Raw genomic sequence first — 15393 nt, 5'->3', positions numbered from 1 at the left:
AATTTATGGTGCTACCAGCAATGTTTATCTACTTGTTTAGCAGTACTGCTCATCGGTATGGCCATGTATAATAATTATTTTGCTAGTTTAACGACTATGTAATCAAAATGGCCTTTAAGGCCATTTGATTTGTGGTTTTAGTCAGCAGAGTTGTGCATTTGTTTTGTGAAGAGTTTGTAGAGAGTTTGTCATTTAACCATTTACTGAGTGGAGTCTGAGTGATATCTTTATATATTTATTTCTTTCCATAGTAACTTTTTGTTCTGGCTATTGCATATTTTTATTCTATTAGCATTTTGCTATTTAGATGTAGGGATTTTAAATAAAATAATCTGTTTTCATCATAATGTATATATTTTTCTTAGTCATATTTCTCCTCCAAAATTAGAATTTTTTCTAAAGTCTCTTTTTGAGAAAAAATTCACCTACTTAGATTTTATTAAATGTTATGATGAAGTAATAGGCCCGACCTAGGTTTATTTACTTAGAGTAATTTTGTTCTTTTGTTTTAAAGAATTTGTTTTTCTTATTATGAAAGCTCTACATTATCTTAGAAGCCTACAGATTTACGTTAATTCACAGGAACTCGCTGTTTTGGAGTATGATCATATTGGTCTTTTCATATGATACTGTATGTATGGCTTTATAACCTGCCTTTTTAGTAGTTTGTGGATATTTTGCCATATCATTTAATATTTTTCTGTATCTTTTTTAAAATTAATTTTTTTAATGTTTTTATTTATTTTTGAGACAGAGCATGAGCAGGGGAGGGGCAAAGAGAGAGGGAGACACAGAATCTGAAGCAGGCTCCAGCCTCGGAGCTGTCAGCACAGAGCCCGAGACAGGACTTGAACTCACAGACTGCGAGATCATCACTTGAGCTGAAGTCATTCGCTCAACTGACTGAGCCACCCAGGCGCCCCTCTGTAACTTTTTTTTAATGTTTATTTATTTTTGAGAGAGAGAGAGTGGGGAAGGGGTAGCGAGAGAGGGAGACACAGAATCTGAAGAAGGCTGCAGGCTCTGAGCTGTCAGCATGGAGCCCGACGTGGGGCCCAGAGTCGTAAATGGTGAGATTACGACGGGAGCTGAAGGTGGACGCTTAACCGACTGAGCCACGCAGGCGCCCCTTTCTGTACCATTTGATTGGTTGCAATTGAGGTCTGGCAGAGCCTACAGACGTACATGGTTTGCTTAACTAAGGTCTGAGTATTACATACGCTTTTCTAAATAACACTGTAACTAGAATCTTTGTAGCTCTGCTGTTGTACATAGTTGTTATTATTTTCTTTGGGTATATTTCCACAAGTGAAATTATTTAGCACTTTTTTAATATCAAAAAGTGGAAGTCAGGTGGGTATATGGTAGAGCTCTGGACTCTAGGGTAGATGTCAGAAGGCCATTTGACCATTGATTGTGCGACTAAGAGCAAGATATTTTCGTTCAATTGACCTTGTTTATTCAACTAAGGAACCATAATGTGACCTGTCTTGTCTCCTCAGCTTTTTGTTAGTAGACAATTAATGTATAAGAACATACAACTATGGAGTATTCTTTAAATATTTTTTTTAATGTTTTATTTATTTATTGGGGGGTGGTGGAGAGAGAGAGACAGAGTTTGAGCTGGGGAGGGGCAGAGAGAGAGGGAGACACAGAATGGGAAACAGGTTCTAGGCTTTGACCTGTCAACACATCCCCTGATGTGGGGATGGAACTCATGAACCACGAGATCATGACCTGAACCAAAGTGGGACATTTAACTGATTGAGCCACCTAGGTGCCCCTATGTAGTATTCTTTAAATACAAGGCGTTGTTGAGTAATTGTTCTATGTTCAGTTGGTAAAGAAGTAGAACCTTATTACTTTTCTTAGATGATTTATAATTTCACTGAAATAAAACAAGGTGGAGACTAACTTGATTTTTCAAGAGAGAAACACTGGTCTGAAAACACCCATTTTTAGAAGCTTCTTTTAAAATTCAACCATATCCTTATTTGTGGATGCTTTTGTGAGGCTCCCCCCCCCCAGTTCTCACAGTTCATTCATGTAGATGAATTAGGTTTGTTGCAGATTTTAAAAACTTAGTTAGCTTGTGTAAAAACCTGTTTTATGTGTGTGTATGTTGGTCTATGATACATTTATTCTTTCATGTCAGTAGAGCTCCTTATTAAACCTAAAACTTTAATGCAGATTTTCTTCTTGAAAGATCCTTTTTATAGAGTATAACTGGAAGTAACTCTAGTATTGAAAACTTGGATTCATTATTTTTTATAGGAAAAGGAAATAAACCTACCTTTATTTTGTTCAAGTATTAGGTTCATGTGTAACTTCAGAGTATCAGCAAACCTACATGCTTGGTGTTTATTTACCTGCCCACCTGGCCCTGTGTTTGTGGACTACTTTTTCTGTAATTTAGGTGCTTTAACTTAGTTTATACAGCCTGGCATATAATTAATGCTCAGTTTCTTTCCCTGGTTTTTCCTTGCTGATGAGAGATTGAACAGAAGGGGCACCACAGCTGTATGGTTTAGTAAATAACATGAGCAGTACGTGTGGAAGCTCTCCTGAGTGTCTCCTGAGTTCTCCAGCATGTGGCTGTGGGGGTCTGATATGAATACAATGTCAAGAAGTTAATGTAAAAATTAGTCTAAGACAATTAAAATTCCTAACACTCTGCTAGGAGCAAGCCTGAAATACCTCTGTAGTGATACATACACCCAACTCAGGGCTTGCAGGACTCCCGCCCTGGGGACTGGGTTAGGGACACGACCTTTCTACACTTGATCCTAGGCAAAAGGCTGAGAACCGATAGGGACATGAGCTTTCTGTCCAAAATTAAAATTGTAAAGAAATAAGCCATAATGAATTGAAAATAGAGTAATTTTATAGTGAGAGAAAATAAACATAGGGATAAACGCAAGATTCAAAATGTTGTAAAATAGCATGGCATTATTAAGATTTTTTTTACAAAGCTGAAAAAGAATTTCTAGGAATAAGAATATATAATTACTGAAATGCCAAACTATCAAAGACATAAACATAAAAACAATGGAAGAGAATTAATGATTCGAGGAATGTTGCACAGAGAGAGATGGAAACCACTGAAGTGATGCTTAGAGAAATGATATGGTTTTAAATATAAGGCAAGACGTTTTAAAAATATTCCCCAGAAAAGGAGATTTATATTTATGTTTTTAGGAACTCTGTCACTGCTCTGTTCTTTTTCTTGGGCGTGGAAATATTTTTGAAGACAGGCACATTGACCTGAAATGCCCTTAGTACATGGGAGTTTGGAAAGTTCACAGAGCCCATTTACTAAGTGGTTTAAACATTAAAAAAGAGGTAAATCTAGAATAGATCTGGTTTTTAAAAAAATAATATAGTTACACTGTAGATACTAAAATATTCCAACAGTACAAACAAGAAAAATTCCTAGTCTTTTATATAAATGGATAGTGTAGCTTGGGGTAAAAACTTTAATGGTGGTATTATATACTGATTCAAAAAGTGCCTGTATAATCTGGAAACCTTGCTGTGATGCAAGAAGTTCTGATATAGACTTTCATGTCTCATTTGTGTGTGGAGTTTAAAGTTGTTCTATGTTCTCTGAAGAGATGAAATAAACTTTTTCAGTATTTTATAGATCATGTGTTTTTAATATCTATACCAATGTACATAGTTGATCATTTTACATATTCAGGTGATAAAAATTGTTTTTAAATATTCTCATTGACAAAAAAGGGGATACTTTATATTTGGAGTTGCCTTATACTTGGGCATATTTAGTTTATGTCCTTAATGTACATACTAGAAAAGAAAAAATACTGGGAGTTACTTAAAGGTTTAATTTTAGGAATTAGAAAATGAGCCACAGAGTAAAGCCAGCTAATGAGAAGAAAAATGATGAGGAAAGAGACAGAAATTAACAACAACAAAAAAAGAGCAATAAGAGAAACAGAAGGTCAGCCAAACTGAAAGCTGACCTTCAGACAGCTAAACTAAAGCAAACTTCTGGCAAGAGTAATCAAGCAAAAGGGAAGGTAAAATTTAACAGTATTAAGAATGAAAAGAAGGTCATAACCGCCAATGTAGTACATATAAAGAAATCCTGAAAGAATACTATAACTTTGTAGAAATGTGTCACCAAGACTTGGAGAAAATCAGATTTGGCTATGGCATAGAGATTTAAATGTTTTGGTCATGTTATACTTGAGGTAATCTTTAGACTTTGAGCAAGCAAGTTAGGCAAGTTCTAGAGAGACAGATTTGGCAATTACTAACTTAGAAATGATGTGAAGGGCAGGTCAGTTTTGAGGAGGTTTGAGGACCTGAGATGGTAAGGATCTGAACTCAGACAATAAATCATAGAAGGAAGAAAAGGGGATAGAGAATGAGATAGGTCTGAGGAACCTTGAAGATTCATCAAAGTAGGTGACTGTAGGAAAGGAGTGTTAACATTTCCCTAGCTAAGAGTTAAGGAAATGAATTCCATGGTTCAACTGTTAGATAAAAAATATCTCAGGAGGAGGTTCCTTTTAAAGAGAGATTTATTGGCACATGATTGAATAAAATTTAGGGAAATGACTTCAGTGTTTCATTTTTTTTCCAATTTGGACAGTTTTCTGCTTCATTAATTATAGCATCTTAAAAAGCTGTAATATAGTTTTAAAACAAAATTATATATTGATGCTAGTATAGTGGATAAATTTTCACAGCAGAGAGATTATCAGCGGAAGCTGATTTTTAAGTGATTTATCTAATGTACCTCACTGTGGCTCTTCAAACTGGAATAATCATTTTTTCTGGACTAATGGTTAAGAATGTTAGATCTTCTGGTTGGTTAGATGTTTTTAAGAACGTTTACCCTAAGACAGTATAGCATGATGGGTTTCTTGGATTAGGATTCACTTTTGCTTTACACGGAGAAGATAGAATTTCACATTGGTCTTAAGGACAACTCTAAATTTCAGTGAAAGCCACCAGCTTACTTGTGAGTAGCATGCAGATTGCTAGTGTGTGGTCTATGACTGTTTAATACACCTCGGGTGAATAAACTACTTGATACAATTTTTTCTACCTGGGTTTTTTTAAATTCCAAGAGAAAATAATTTTCTTTAAAAGTTACCTTTTTAGAATTTATATTAATCAGAATTTCCTTTTGTCTTTGGTGTACAGAAAAAAGGTCAGAAAGTGTTTTTGAGTTCATCTCTTTAGAATTTGAATCTGTGTCTCCCCTTGACTATATTCCTTTCTCTACCAGGCTGAGTGTAGAGGTGAACCTGACTCAGACAGAGACAGTATTTGGATCCGTAGCAGTCTTGCTTCCTTGCTTTGTGTTGTCTCTGACTGAATTAAAACTTTGAGTTGGTGATTGGTGTGCTTTATATGATGTTGTTTGAGATGTGTACTATTTTAAATCACAGTATAAATATTTTTAGAGAATTAGAAAGTAATAGATCTCTTTTGCTTTCTTTTTTCTTTAACTGAAGGTGACAACAGAATTCATAAACGTGAATTTTTAAAGAAGGTGACAAAAAGAGAAGGAAAATGCCGAAACCAGTAAGTGTATTTTTGCCGCTGCTTTTACCACTACTTACTTAATAAAATGTCAGTAGCATTAAGTTCCTCTTGGAACAAGGCAAAATATTATGGTAGAGTCATTGGGGAAGAAAAAGGCACTGATCCTGCTGCCGGTGTCTTGTTTTAGATTAATGTGGCTAGAATGAAGTATTATGTGAACTAATGAAAAAGAGGTACAGGTAGCACTGTAGTTGAGATTCGTGGGTTCTGGAGCCAGACTTCTTCATTTGTATCCTGGCTCTGCTGCTTACCCTCTGTGACCTTTGTTAGATTACTTCAGACTCTCCAATTCTTAATTTCCTCATATAAAAAATGGAGATGTAATTAGTTACTTAAGAGAACTTGGTGAGAATTATGAGAACTTGGAACATTCATTGCTCAGTAAATAGTAACTTCTTATTAAGCAGGAGGAAGTAATGAGAGGTTGGAAGGATCCATGCATTAATTTTCTCATGGTTCTAGCTTTGATGCTAGTGACACCGATGCTGATATTGTATAGTCTTAGATTTTTTAGTTTAAGGGTGTATGTATGATTTTACTTAGTTGTATAATTAATACAGTTTTTGACTAAGATTTATTCCTTTTTTTCTTGGGATAAATGTTTTTGCTTCATCTAACAGAATTGAGGTGTTGTCTTTCAATGTTTCTTTTGGCCACCTATCTTTTTAAGAAAGTCATTGGTTATAGCTATTTGAGTTTCCTGGCATGAATATCTCTTTGGAATTACTTTAAAGACTCAGCAGGTAGGTAACAAAGAGTACATTTGCATTGTTGCAGATGCAGATGACACAGTTGTTTATGTGGAAAATCTTCAGGAATCTAAAAACCAACTACTAGAACTAATAACTGAACTTTAGCAAGATTGTTGGACACAGGCTTATATTTTTAAAAATCACTAGCCTTTCTTAATATCCTGGTATAAAATTTGAAAAATGAAATAAAAAAAATGTATTTGTAACTCCATCAAAGATAGGAAATACTTTGGAATAAATTTACAGAAACTGTACGAGATCTCTACAGTGAAAACTTGTGCGAAGTTAATGACTTAAATTTGCAGGATAATATTCTGTAATGTTCGTAGATACGTCTAGAAAATACTATTAAGGTGTCATCTGTACCCAATGTAATGGTAGAATGAATGCAATTCCATCACTTCAATCCAAGGAGGCTTCTTCGGCTGGCATTGATTAGCTGATTGTAAAACGTCTGTAGAACTGCCAACATTTATATGGAAGAGCTAAAGAAATTTTTAAAAAGAAAAAAGTTGGAAAACTTACACTTCTGTATCTTAAGACCTAGTCACAAACTACAAAGATAAGATAATATGGTGTTGGTAGATAATGGAATCAGTGAAACAAAAATGCAACTACCCATATGCATTCATTAGATTTTTTACAAGACTTTCACACAATTCAATGGGGGAAATAAAATTCTTTCCAACAAATGGTTTGGAACAAAAGGTTATCCATATAGAAGAATATGAATATTGGCCCTTATCTCACAATTTACACACCGAATTAACCCTAAGTGGATCATAGACCTAAATACAAAAGCTCAAACTGTAAAACTGCTAGAAGAAAACATTTTTGTGACCCTGGGGTAGGTAAAGTTTCTTAGATAATATACAGGAAGTTTTAACCATTTATTTTGTATTTTTACTTCTTTTGAAAGTTTGAACCGTTTAAAAAACACATTGGATTTCATCATAATTAAAAACTTTTGTCGTTTGAAAGAGAGCAATGAGAAAATGAGAAGACAAAACAGAACAGGAGAAAGTAATTGAATATACAATTCCTCTAGAACTCCATAAGATAACCCAGTTTTTAAAAAATGAGCAAAAACTTTGAACAGATGCTTTACAAAAGAACATATATTGATACCTAGCAGACACATGAAAAGATGCTCAATGTCTTTAGTTACAGGGAAAACAAAACTACAGTGAGATAGCACTTTATAGTCACTATAAGGGCTAAAATTAGAGCTTGATAATATCAAGTGTTGGTAAGAATGGGAATCAACTGGAGCTCTAATATTTCTGATAGGAATATGAAAGTTTATAGTTACTTTAGAAAACTGTTACTATAATTGAGTGGAAACATTGATGTATTATTCCTTAGAGTAAGGATTCAAAATTATATGTGCAGGTAGATATAAATTGTATATTAATTTGATTTCTGTGTTTTCCACTGATCTGTTGGCTTACTTTTATACTTAGTAGATACGTAAACTTGGTCAAGTCACACTTTGCAGACCTGTGTATATACTTTTAAATGTTTATTTTGAGAGAGAGAGAGAGAGCTCGCATGTACATGGGTGGGGGAGGGGCAGAGAGAGGGGATCCCAATCTGACCCCTGATTTATATAAACATGGAAATTTACAGCTCTGTTATAACAATTAGCAGGGAAATCCCTGATAAAATGATCAGTATAGAAATGAGTTGCATTTCTACAAAAGCAAAAGCAGAAATAATTATGTTATGGAAAAATATTTCATCAAATCTACGATCTTTTGTTTGAAACTCTTTAAGCTACATGAGTTTCAGTATTTGGAATCTTTTGGATTTTATAAAGGTGAATATATACTTTATTATGTGCCTCTGTCATGTCATGAAGCTTCTCTCAAGACCTGGTGTATCACCTCAAAAACATTAATGTTTTTCTATGTCAGTGTGTGAGTATTCATTTGAAGTGGTATAACTAAACTCACCAGCTAGTCACCCATCACTTCATGTTAATAAGGTTTTGCTAGAAATTAGCTAATAAACTTGTTTTCAACGCCTTTGGGATATCAATGGATAGTGGACCTGTATTTATAATAGTGACAAAATCATAGTGATTTATGGGAACGATATCTAACAAATGATTAATATGATTTTTTTTTAAGATTTTATTTTTTTAAGTAATCTCTACACCCAGTAGGGGGGAGCTTGAACTTACAACCTTGAGATCAAGAGTCACACATTGTACTGAGTGAGCCAGCCAGGTACCCAAATTAATAGAATTTTTAGGGAGAAAATTAGAAACACTTTTTGGAAGATTTTAAAGAAGACTTAAATTAATGCACAGAGAGAACCACAGTCATGGATAGGAAGAGTCAGTATTGAAAAGACGTTATTTCTCACCTCAGGAGACTAATGAATTTAGTGTTGTTCCATTTTAAATCATAGGTATTTTGAAAATTTACGATTTTATGTGAAGTCAGGAACAAGAAAAAAGAACCAAGAATAGCCAAGAAGTCTTGAAGATAATGAGAAGAGACTTTTCCTACCAGATAGCAAGACTTTTGAAAGATGTAGTAATTAAAACAGCGTGGTTTTGACAGAGTAGTACGTCAACCAGTGCAACAGAATAGCGCAAATTCAGAACCCAGACCTGTAGATATTTGATATGTTTCAGTTGTCTTCAGGAAGCAAATTAACTAATCAATATACATGACTTAGATGTTTTAAATCGCCATGTCATTATCCTCATGGAGATTAAAAAATGAAATTGGATCTCTACCTCAAATCATAAGCAAAAATCATTGAAGACAAGTTATGAAAAACAACTTTAGTATGAAATAGAAGAGTATCTTCAAGACTCCAGAGTAGAGAAAGATTTCTTAAATATGGCCCAAAATAGTGACACCCATAAATACAACATATCTTCAACATTAAAGTTAATATGTTTATTATAAAGGACACTTCAAAATAGAATGACAGACTACAAACTGGGAGAAGATTTTTTTTGTGTGTGTGATACAAATAATTATCAAGGTATTAGTATGTAGGATATGTAAAGATTGGCTACATAGTAGTGAAAAAAAAAAAAAAAGACAACCCAGTAGAAAAATAAGCAATAGATGTTAACAGACATCCAAAGATGAGGAGACTGAGTGGTCAGTAAACATAATATATTAGTTTTGTTATTCTTTAACAAATTACCACAAATTTAGTAGCTTAAAGCAGTACCCATTTATTATCTCATATTTGTGTAGGTTAGAAATAAGGGATGATAAGATTGGGTAGGTTCTCTGTTCAGGGCCTCCCTAGCCTGAAGTCAAGGTCTATCCCAGCTGCATTCTCCTCTGGAACTCAGGGTCTTCTTTCAAGTGTATTCCTATTGGCAGAATTCATTTCTTGCAAAAATGATCCATCTTTAATTACTGGAGGCTGAAGTTCCCATTTTCCTACTAGCTGTTGGCCAGGGACCACTCTTAGCTCCTAGAGGCTGGTGTCAGGTCCTTGCCCCATGGCCCCTTTAATTCAGCAGTGGAGAACCTCTTTTATGTCAAATTCCTGTCACACTTTGAATTTTTGTGACCTTTGCAACCAGTCAGAAAAAAACACTTTGCTTTTAAAGGACTCCTGTGAATAGCTTAGCTCCACTCACACACAATCCTTCAATTTTGAGGTCAACTACATCTGTAGGTGAGGTCAAGTACATCTAAAAAAAATGCCTTCTGCCGTGTAATGTAACATAATCATGAGGGTGACATCAGGGGATGAAGATCATGGGGGCTACCTTAGATTTCTGCACACTATACCTATGGAAATGTTCTCAACCTCTTTTGGAATCAGATCTGCACAGTAAGACCATATAGAGATACCATTTTATACCCACTGGATTGTCAGATATTTTAAAAATCCAGTAATACCCGTTGTTAGTGAAAATACAGATCAGCAGGACTTCTGTTGTTGGAAGACAGTTCACTTTTTCATGGTAAATTTGACTTCATACTTTATTACCCAGGAGTTCATCGGAGTATTTACTTGTAGAGACACTCAGATATATACATATTAGGAGACATATACAGGAGTGTTCATAACCGTATTCTTGATAACCAAAAAATTAGAACCAATGTCCATTGACGAGAAAGTGGGTAAATTATTTTCTAACAATAATTGTATAGCAATAGAAATGAATGAATTATAACTACTCACAAAAAAAATCAATGAATTTTAGAAATACAAAGGTGAAAAAACATTTGTTTAGACTTTTTTCTTTAATGTTATTTTGAGAGCAAGCGAGAGATCACGGGTTGAAAGGCAAAGAGAGGGAGAGAGCATCCCAAGCAGGCTCTGTGCTGTCAGTGTAGAACCTGACAGGAGGCTTGATCTCACAAACCATGAGATCATGACCTGAGCCAAAATTGAGAGTCAGATGCTTAGTTGACCAAGCCATCCAGGTGCCCATAAACTTTTTATTGAAATAGAATATACATACTGAGAAGAACATATTGTGTTTAGTTGATGAATTTTCATAAAGTAAAATATACTTCTGTAGCCATTGCCCATATCAAGAAAGAAGACTTTCTTATTCAGTACTGTACAACTTTAACACAGCTAAAAATCAGGAAAAACTAAATATTTTACATAGAGATACCCACATTTGTGGTGAAGCTATTTTGTTTTTAATTTTCTTTTACCTGTATTTAGTTTTGAGAGTGCGTGACTGTGCGTGCAGGGGACGGGCAGAGAGAGGGAGACAGGATCCAAAGCAGGCTCTCCGCTGTGAGCATGGAGCCTGATACAGGGCTCGGATTCATGAACCAACTGTGAGATCATGACCTGAGCTGAAATCAAGAGGCAGCCACTTGACTGAGCCACCCAGGTGCCCCAAAACTATTCTTTTTTTTTTTTTTTAATGTTTGTTTATGTATTTATTTATGAGGGAGAGAGAGCAGGAGCAGGGAAGGGTAGAGAGAGAGAGAGGGAGATACAGAATCCAAAGCAGGCTCCAGGCTCTGAGCTGTCAGCACAGAGCCCGACGTGGGGCTCTGACCCACAAACCACGAGGTCATGACCTCAGCTGAACTCAGGTGCTTAACTGACTGGGCTACCCAGGCGCCACCTCAAAAGTATTATTTGACAAAAAAGAATGACAAGCAAAAAATTCAGTTCATTGCTCACCTGTGGGGGATTGAGGACGGGGAAATCCAGAAGAAATAGATTGGTATCCACAGCATAATTTGCCATTTCTTGTTATTAAATTGAGTGGTAGGTTTATGGGTAAAGAAAAACTTTTTCATTACTCAGTTTCTGGTGATAGTTGTATAGGTTTTCCACATCAAGCAATTCTGTAGTTCTGTGTACTCATCAGTTGTGGGTTCTGCAGTTGAATTCATTCTGACACCGCCTACCCAGATTAGCACAGACGGTCCAGGTTAAGGGCTCAGTCCCGCTAGACTGCTGTCGCTTCCAGACACCAATCCCAAATAGTGGATCTCCATGTTACCCACATTTCTAACTTGGCTACACATTGGAGATTCCCACGGTCCCCTCCTCAGGTACTGTAATTCCCTGGAACAGCTTGCTGAACTCAGAGAAACACTTTTACTTATTATTACTGGTTAATACAAAGGATATTATAAGGATACAAATGAAAGATACAGAGGAAGAGGAGGCACCTAGGGCAAAGTCCAGGAAGGTCCAGAGCACGGGAGCTTCTGCTCTTGTAGAGTTTGCAGTCCACCTTTCTCTTTGTACGTGGATGCATTCATCAACTTGGAAGCTCTCTGTGAACCCCTTTGTTTAAGGTTTTTTATGAGGTGTCCTTTATGTAGGTACAATTGATCAAATCACGTACAGCCAGTGACGATTAACCCAACTTCCCAGCCTCCTCTCTTTGGAGATTAGGGTAGTGGCTGTAATCACATGCTTGGTTCTTGTGGTTACCAGCCCCCATCATGAAGTGTGTATGGGCCCATCTGGAGTCACTTCATTAGCCTAAACTCAGGTGTGGTTGAAAGGGGCTTGTGAGTAACAAAAAATGCTCCACTCACTTCTGTCATTCAGGAAATTCCAGGGGCTTTAGGAACTCTCTGCCAAGAAACAGAATGAAGACCAAATACATATTCTGTGACAATAGGCTTTATGTTGTTATGCCTCATTGTTTATGTATGCTACATGTATATGTGTATGCATATTTCCTAATAGGCATTATTTTAAAGAAAGGTAGATTGGTAAGGTTTATTTGATTAGAGAACGTATTTCAGATAAAAGCTACATGTGCAGGGGGAATGTAAATGTAAAGGGGAAATAAGTCACATTTAGAGTTCTAATAGTATGAGTTAAAAAGGTACATTTGTACCACATGATGGTAAACTCTAAATGAAGATGATACTCTGGAATTAAAATTCTTTTCTTTTTAAAAAAAATTTTTTTTAACGTTTATTTTTTTTTTTAATTTTTTTATGTTTATTTAGTTTTGAGAGCAAGAGAGACAGAGCATGAGTGGGAGAGGGGCAGACAGAGAGGGAGTCACAGAATCCAAAGCAGGCTCCAGGCTCTAGATGTCAGCACAGAGCCTGATGCGGGGCTCGAACTCACAGACCGCAAGATCATGACCTGAGCCAAAGTCGGCCACCTAACTGACTGAACCACCCAGGTGCCCCAACGTTTATTCTTTTTTTTTTTTTTTTTTTTTTTATTTTTTTTTTTCAACGTTTATTTATTTTTGGGACAGAGAGAGACAGAGCATGAACGGGCGAGGGGCAGAGAGAGAGGGAGACACAGAATCGGAAACCAGGCTCCAGGCTCTGAGCCATCAGCCCAGAGCCCGACGCGGGGCTCGAACTCACGGACCGCAAGATCGTGACCTGGCTGAAGTCGGACGCTTAACCGACTGCGCCACCCAGGCGCCCCAACGTTTATTCATTTTTGAGAGACAGAGAGCATGAGTGGGGAAGGGGCAGAGAGAGAGGGAGGCACAGAATCTGAAGCAGGCTCCAGGCTCTGAGCTGTCAGCACAGAGCCCGACGCGAGGCTCAAACTCACGAACTGCGAGATCATGACCTGAGCTGAAGTCGGACGCTCGACTGACTGAGCCACCCGGGTGCCCCTTAAAATTATTTTCATTAAGGCATATTAAGATTTTGGTGAGATACCCAGTTCGAAAGGTATTTATACAAAAGAGAATTTAGGATAGAGTCTAACAAAGGTCAATCAAAGAATGCTTTTTATAAAGTCAGTATATTTGCAATATGAATAAAACTATCTGAATTTTGTGTTGAAAGAAATACAGGATAGTGAATGACATTCAGAGAATTTGGAGTTATGGCTCAGTTGAAATACCTACTCTGCTGTTTGATATCCCTGTGGGCAAATAATGGGAACTCTTTTAGTTTCTATAGAAATGACTATATTTCCTAGTATTGTTGCAGGGGCTGAATGAGAAGATGGAAAGGTCATGGCCTAGTGCCTACTATATGCCAAGAAGTCAATAAATGTTTTTAAAAGAGGACTTTGTAAGTTCTTTTTCAAATAGATTTTAGATTTCCTGTGATTAAAATCAAAGTTGGTTACTTTAATAAAGAAAATGCTAGGTACAATTATGGAGTAGCTCTTTATTGCCTGCACATTATGCTTTATTTTATAAATCAGATAATATTTTCTCACGTTTAATACTTAATAAATATATTCTGTATCCTAGTGATTTTCCCTTCTGTTTTTACTGCAGATCAACGTAAGAGTGACCACCATGGATGCTGAGCTGGAGTTTGCCATTCAGCCCAATACAACTGGCAAGCAGCTTTTTGACCAGGTATCGTTTAACTACATGAAGTATGCAGCTTTTGACAATGTAGAGTGGAATATGTTGCAACTTCTTTGTATGTTTTTCTGTGATTTTACTGGTATTGCAGCAATGTGGCACTTGAAATTTTTCATGGTACCTATTCAAGATATCTGGCACAGCGGTACAGACACTGTTGTTTCTCATTCCTGCATTTGAGAGATAGGACTTTTTAAAATTAATTATTAGGTTGTTTTGTTTTCTTTTTTCTGTTTGTATCTTTTTGTTTGTTTAAATCCAAGTTAGTTAACATACAGTGTAGTAATGGTTTCAGGAGTTGAATTTAGTGATTCATCACTTATATATAACGCCCAGTGCTCATCACAAGTGCCCTCCTGAATACCCATCATCCATTTTACCCATCCCCCACCTCCCTCCCACTATCTACCCTCAGTTTGGTCTCTATGGTTAAGAGTCTCATGCTTTACTTCCCTCTTATTTTCCCCTTCCCCTGTGTTCATCTGTTTTGTTTCTTAAATTCCACGTGAGTGAAATCATATGGTACTGGTCTTTCTCTGACTGACTTATTTCAATTAGCACATTACACTCTAGTTCCATCCACTTTGTTGCACATGACAAGATTTTATTCTTTTTGATCGTTGAGTAATACTCCATTTTATGTATATATATATATATATATATATATATATATATATATATATATCCCACATCTTCTATATCCCGCATACCCCACATCTTCTATATCCATTCATCAGTCAGTGGACATTGGGCTCTTTCCATACTTTGGCTCTTGTTGATAATGCTGCTATAAACATTGGGGTGCATGTTCCCCTTCAAATCCGTACTTTTGTATCCCTTGGGTAAATACCTAAACATGCAATTGTTGGATCATAGGGTAGTTCTATTTTTAGTTTTTTGAGGAGCCTCTGTACTGTTTTCTAGAGTGGCTGCACCAGTTTGCATTCCCACCAGCAGTGCAAAAGAAATCCTCTTTCTCTGCATCCTCGCCAGCTTTTGTTGTTGCCTGAGTTGTTAATGTTAGCCATTCTGACAGGTGTGAGGTGGTATCTCATTGTGGTTTTGATTTGTGTTTCCCTGATGATGAGTATCTTCATCTCTGGATGTTTTCTTTGGAAAAGTGTCTGTTCATATCTTCTGCCCATTTCTTCACAGGATTATTTGTTTTTTGGGTGTTGAGTTTGTAGTTCTTGAACCTTTTATCAGATACGTCATTTGCAAATATCTTCTATTTCGTAGGCTGCCTTTTAGATTTGTTGATTGTTTCCTTCGCTGTGCAGA

The 15393-nt window shown here is 36.3% G+C and overlaps 1 protein-coding gene across 2 annotated transcripts in view; it reads left to right on the top strand.

Moving 5' to 3' along the window:
• RDX (radixin) overlaps window positions 1-15393 on the top strand; it is a 122759-nt gene that overhangs the window by 42395 nt on the left and 64971 nt on the right. For both annotated transcript variants that reach the window (XM_047070638.1, XM_047070637.1), the window contains 2 exons: window positions 5490-5559; window positions 14020-14103. In XM_047070638.1, coding sequence (XP_046926594.1) covers window positions 5548-5559; window positions 14020-14103 — 96 coding nt within the window. In that variant the 5' untranslated portion in view covers window positions 5490-5547. The remainder of the gene's footprint in view (window positions 1-5489; window positions 5560-14019; window positions 14104-15393) is intronic.

This window comes from Lynx rufus, unplaced genomic scaffold (genome assembly GCF_022079265.1).
Source record: "Lynx rufus isolate CCGP_SWC_20201006 ecotype Redwood Valley unplaced genomic scaffold, mLynRuf1.p SCAF_9, whole genome shotgun sequence".
In the NCBI taxonomy this organism is placed as follows: domain Eukaryota; kingdom Metazoa; phylum Chordata; class Mammalia; order Carnivora; family Felidae; genus Lynx; species Lynx rufus.
The sequence above is the reverse complement of the archived record's forward strand: the minus strand, read 5'-3'. Positions and strand labels throughout refer to the sequence as shown.